Source organism: Austrofundulus limnaeus, unplaced genomic scaffold (genome assembly GCF_001266775.1).
Source record: "Austrofundulus limnaeus strain Quisiro unplaced genomic scaffold, Austrofundulus_limnaeus-1.0 Scaffold63, whole genome shotgun sequence".
Taxonomy (NCBI): domain Eukaryota; kingdom Metazoa; phylum Chordata; class Actinopteri; order Cyprinodontiformes; family Rivulidae; genus Austrofundulus; species Austrofundulus limnaeus.
The window spans coordinates 405,416-410,505 of NW_013952465.1; the positions used below are offsets into that span (position 1 = coordinate 405,416).

General features: G+C 37.0%; 1 protein-coding gene across 1 annotated transcript in view; it reads left to right on the top strand.

The window, feature by feature from the left end:
- plcb1l (phospholipase C beta 1-like) overlaps positions 1-5,090 on the top strand; it is a gene marked incomplete in the record, with an annotated part of 181,791 nt that overhangs the window by 144,699 nt on the left and 32,002 nt on the right. The window contains 4 exon segments of the mRNA XM_014009893.1: positions 696-772; positions 868-957; positions 1,038-1,095; positions 1,223-1,309. Of these exon segments, the coding sequence (XP_013865347.1) occupies positions 696-772; positions 868-957; positions 1,038-1,095; positions 1,223-1,309 (312 nt within the window).

Genomic DNA, 5,090 nt, shown 5'->3' on the forward strand with positions numbered 1-5,090 from the left:
CGCTCCGACAGCCTGACAGAAAAAAATAAAAGCATACAGCTTCAGCTGCTCACAAGATCGCTAGTTTAAATCAGGAATAAAATAGTTGGGTCTTGTTTGACTGAAGTTCGGTCCAGTTCGCATACATTTCAACCTCTTTGGACGTTTACCTGTATAAAGAGCCCTAAAAATCCATAAATTTTGCAAAAAATCCTTACAATAAATGTTACAAAGTCATTTTCTTCTCATTAAACACACAGGCTCCAGTACACTCTCAGAGTTGGTGATCCCAGTTTTTGCAGCCARTGTTCGTACACTATCACATAAATGTACAGGATGTAAACAAGAACTGCACTGTTGTTTGTCCCGGGAATAAACAGAAGCCACACACAGACCGCAGCTTGTCCCGGCTTGTTTAGGAGGTGCTGATGCTCTCCTGGAGTCCTGGCGCTTCACACGAGCCAGCACAAACAAGTGAATAAACAACTGCTCCAATAAACCCCACCTAATACCCCTGAGGAATATTAAGAGACTTTAGCTGCTGGAAAAGTGAGTGTGTTCTGCACAGTGAACACAGCTGAGGTAGAACTGAGCCCAACTATATAACCAGGAACTAAATCTCTCAGATTCTGCTACAATTCTTAATAAAATAACCATTATTAAAAGTCTTATTCCTATTTTTTTTTTTGCATCATTTGGTTTGTCATTTGCCCCAGCTGGTGGAGAAGCTGACGAGTATAGCAGAGGAGTGTCAGAGTGCCCAGCTCAAAAAACTCAGAGACATCTGTGAGAAGTAAGGTTGTTTATTTACCGGTGCACGCTCCTACTAATGCAGACGAATCCTGCCGTGGTTTAAACCTTTCACCTCCGTCGTCTCGTTCTGGACAGAGAAAAGAAGGATCTGAAGAAGAAGATGGACAAGAAACGGCAAGAGAAGATTAACGAAGCCAAATCTAAGGACAAGAATCTGACAGAAGAGTAAGAATCGGAGAATGTGTAAATTGTCACAACTACCACAAGATGTCACTGTTAACTAATGTTGCTGCACTGTTTGTCAGGGAGAAGCTGGAGATCAACAAGTCTTTTGTCAATGAGGTGGTGCAGTATATTAAAAGGGTAAGCAATAAACAAAACTAGATTCTTTTTATTTATTTGTACTCACGGTGTATTATTTGAAATGTAAAGTCCACATCCTGTGTGTGTGTGTGTGTGTGTGTGTGTGTGTGTGTGTGTGTGTGTGTAGTTGGAGGATGCTCAGAGCAAAAGACAGGAGAGACTAACAGAGAAGCACAAGGACATCCGGCAGCAGATCTTGGACGAAAGGCCAAAGGTGAGGCTGAAATTGATTATGTTGACACCTGCTGTGTCTTTTGCATTTTCCTTGACAAAACAAAATATCTGGATTATTCTTGTTTCAATCCAATCAAAAGCTCCAAGTTCATTTTGATGACCTGAACTTTTGGTCTAAATCATCAAAGAAAATCTGTGAGACTAAAATGCTGTCAGTGTTTGTGGAATTAAGATAGCTTATTTCTAGAGAAGTCCAAACTTCTGCAGATGTGTTTAGGGTGAAGGCTGAATTCTGTATAACTGCTGAGATTTCTTTAGAAGCTGATAAGTGGTTAAAGTTAAAAGCAGCAAAACACTTGCCCACACTGACCCACTGTCCTGCATATTTCACCTGATTCTCTGCTTCGGCTCACCTGATTCAAACTAATTAAATTACCTACTCAGAACGTCATCTAGTTTAGCAGAAACCTGTCAATCACTTATTCRTTTCAGTCGTGTGTGTTGAAGCAGGGAAACATCTACACAGTTAGCCAGCATGTTCTCCTTGCTTCCCTTCTCAAACACACCTGATTTGCATGAATGGATGATTAACAGGCATCTACAGGATTTGAGAACTAATTGAATCAGTGATTCAGGTGTGTTGGAGCAGAGAAACGAGAAATAATAGACACTTTACAAAAGCATTTAGGGAGCAAATCAATAAAAATTATAATTAAAAAAACTAAATTGATTAATAAAGTTTGAATGTACAGTTATAATATAAACAACAACAATTTAGAAACACTTAACATCTGAACCACACTCCATACCAGTCGGTGGCAGTAACACACACCAAAAGTCTTTTGCCAACTGCCAAAAAAAAAACCCAGAAGAAGAAGAAGAGAAACAAGGAAAATATACAGGATAGCAGCGCTCGATGACTTGAGTTTGACACCCCTGAGAACAGGACTGAAGACCTCTGCACTAGCTAAAAGCTAAACTAGCTAAAATACTTGCAAAGATAGCAAAATGCTATTGAAAAGTAGCAATAGGCCAGATAAAAAGTTAAAAGTAGCAAAATGCTAGCTACTACCTAAAAGCAGCAGAATGGTTAGCTAAAAGTTGAGAATAGAATAGAAGTTGCTCACTGAGTGTAAGAGATAAAAACATGTCATAGAAAGAAAAAATACAGTATAAGAAAATAAAAATACAAGTAAAGTATTAAAAAACTTATTTAAACACATGACTAATAATTACAGGAATAATAACTCTTCAGATGTGCAACATTAGCCAATAAGCACCAGTTTTCCCTTATTGTGATAATTTAGTTCAGTTCTGCTCCTTGAACACATCTGAGTCTGATAATGTGAGTTTTGACAGCCCCATAGCGCCTCCCATAAGGTAAGAGATGTTGGCCTGAATGGGTCACATCTTTTAGGATGTTGTGGCTTCTGTGGAGGCGATGAGTTCTGAAGATGATTTTCTCAAATGTTTTTATGACACCTTGGAGACTTTGTCTGTCTCTGTGCAGTTCACGTAGCACGCTGTTACACAGTATGTGAGCACGCTTTCAGAGGAGCAGTGGTAAAAATGCTCTGCAGAAAGRTTGCTCTGTTTTAGTGTTCATAAAAAGCAGAGCTGCTGTCGAAGCTTTTTTTTTACCATGGCAGAGGAGCTGTTTGACCATTTCACGGTCATCACTGATGACCTCAGATATATAAACCTGGAGACTTGCTCCACTTCCTGTCCCCTGATAGTTAGAAACAGCTAGCGTCAAATGGAAAAAGGTTGGGTAAAAGGCTAAACAAACAAACAAACAAAAAGTAGCTATAGCTAAAAGTAGCAAAAAGCTAATTTGTAGAAGAAGGGGTAAAAGCTGAACATAGCATAAAAAGTCTAAAATAGAGTAAATATTCAAATGTGATGACGTTTCTAAAATAATCGAAGACATCTCAATCTGATTTTATGGAGAAAATATTTATAAATTAAAATATTTTGTAGAGTTGCAAAAACCAAAAGTCATAGCACCTGTCTTCTGAATGAGCTGAACATTTTGATATATGAATTGCTAAAATAAAATATGCGTATGTAGTAAGATTGCATGAATGTACAGAGATGTATACAAACATTAGTGTTCACACTATTAGTGTTAATATCCACTGTAACTGCTGCAAAACTGCAGTAGCCTATTTACTGTAAAGTGTGTTTAAAAGAAGTACTAATGTTAGTGATTTTACACAGATCCGGGCTCCTACATACAGTGCTGTTATAAAGAGAAAAATATCAGTGTATGGTGGAAACAACTTTTCTTCTAACAAAACCAGTTTCATCGTTTCATGTTTCAACCACTAGGTGCCAGTCTGAGCCACATCTTTTGTAATATAATGATTCAAGTACAAAAACAGAAGCAACGTGAAGTGACCCTTCTTCCTCAAAATAATTTCTGAGTGTTTTGTTACTTTTTCCCGTTGTGTTTCTCATATCAGACTCTTTTCATGTAAGGCTTTAAATCAACAGCTGCTGTGTTGTGTTCAGTGTAAACTTCATCAATATGAAGACAAGCTGTTGGAAATTGATTTAAGKGCCTAATCATATATGGTTGCCTTGCTCTGGTTGCATCAGTCCTTGGTTTTTATTGATGGGCTCTCTGGACTCGAGCTGTAATGCCATCATACTCTGCCGCYGCTCCTCTCATTTATGGTCTGCTTGGTGCTTCGCTGTTTGTTTTTTTTTCTATTTATTTTTCTATTTTTTGTTTTCATGTTTTTTACTGTCATTGTAGGAGGATTACACTGCTGTGGAGCAGGGTAAGAACTGTTTTGGATCCCATTGTTGAAAACTAATACAATAAAAAAGTGGCAGTATTAACCTGCAAGTAACCACTCTTGGGCTAAGTTCACACTGCAGGCAAAAGTGATCCAAATCCAGACTTTTGCCCATATTTGACCCATGTCAGTGCAGGACCGACACTGACATATTTAGAAATAAAAGCAGTAATACATAAAAGGACCGATAATTATATAAATTCACTTAAAATGCACCAATTAAATTAAAAAAGGAGAACTTTACCTAATGTTTTATAATTTAATTGGCCCAGCTCAGTTCCAATAAATTATATATTTTAGCTCATAATTTATTTTTTAAGGTATTTTAAAACACTGTACTGCCTCAGTTTAGCTTAAAGATTGAAGTTTAGTTGTAAACAAAGGGACATACAAGTGTTTTCCTCCTTGCCTTTGTTTTAAACTAAACTTCAAGCTAAACTGAAGCAGCACAAGCATGCACAGCTGATCTGCACGTGGATTCTCCTCCTTCCTGTCTGTTGGCCAATAAGAGAGAAGCGGACCCAAGAAGCTCCGCCCACCTTATTTACATAATGAGGCAGAAATGCATAAGGTAAAGTAAAAGTAGGAGACCAAGAAATCTAAAACCAGCACATGGAAATAAAAAGACTTGTGGGGGGGAAATAATACAAATAATTAAATATAAACATTTAAGAAACACAGATGCATTTACAAGTAAAAAGAAAAACAACAAATATATATTTTTAAAAACAAATGATGTGCTAAAATTTATAATTTATTGGTCCTTTTATATATTTGGGCCTTTATATCTAATTGTCAGTTTTGGTCCTCCATCCATGTCAGATTTTGAAAGTCTGAATGTGACTAAATAGAATTTTTTTTTTAAATCCAACCTTGGTATTTTTGACAAAGGTAACATTCAAAATCCACTTTTTTAGCTTTTAAATGCATTTTCTTATGTATTTGGAGTCTCTAGGAGTGCAGAAAAGTTGAGTTTAGTATCTCCTGTTGCTCTATAGATACAGTACTGTATCTATA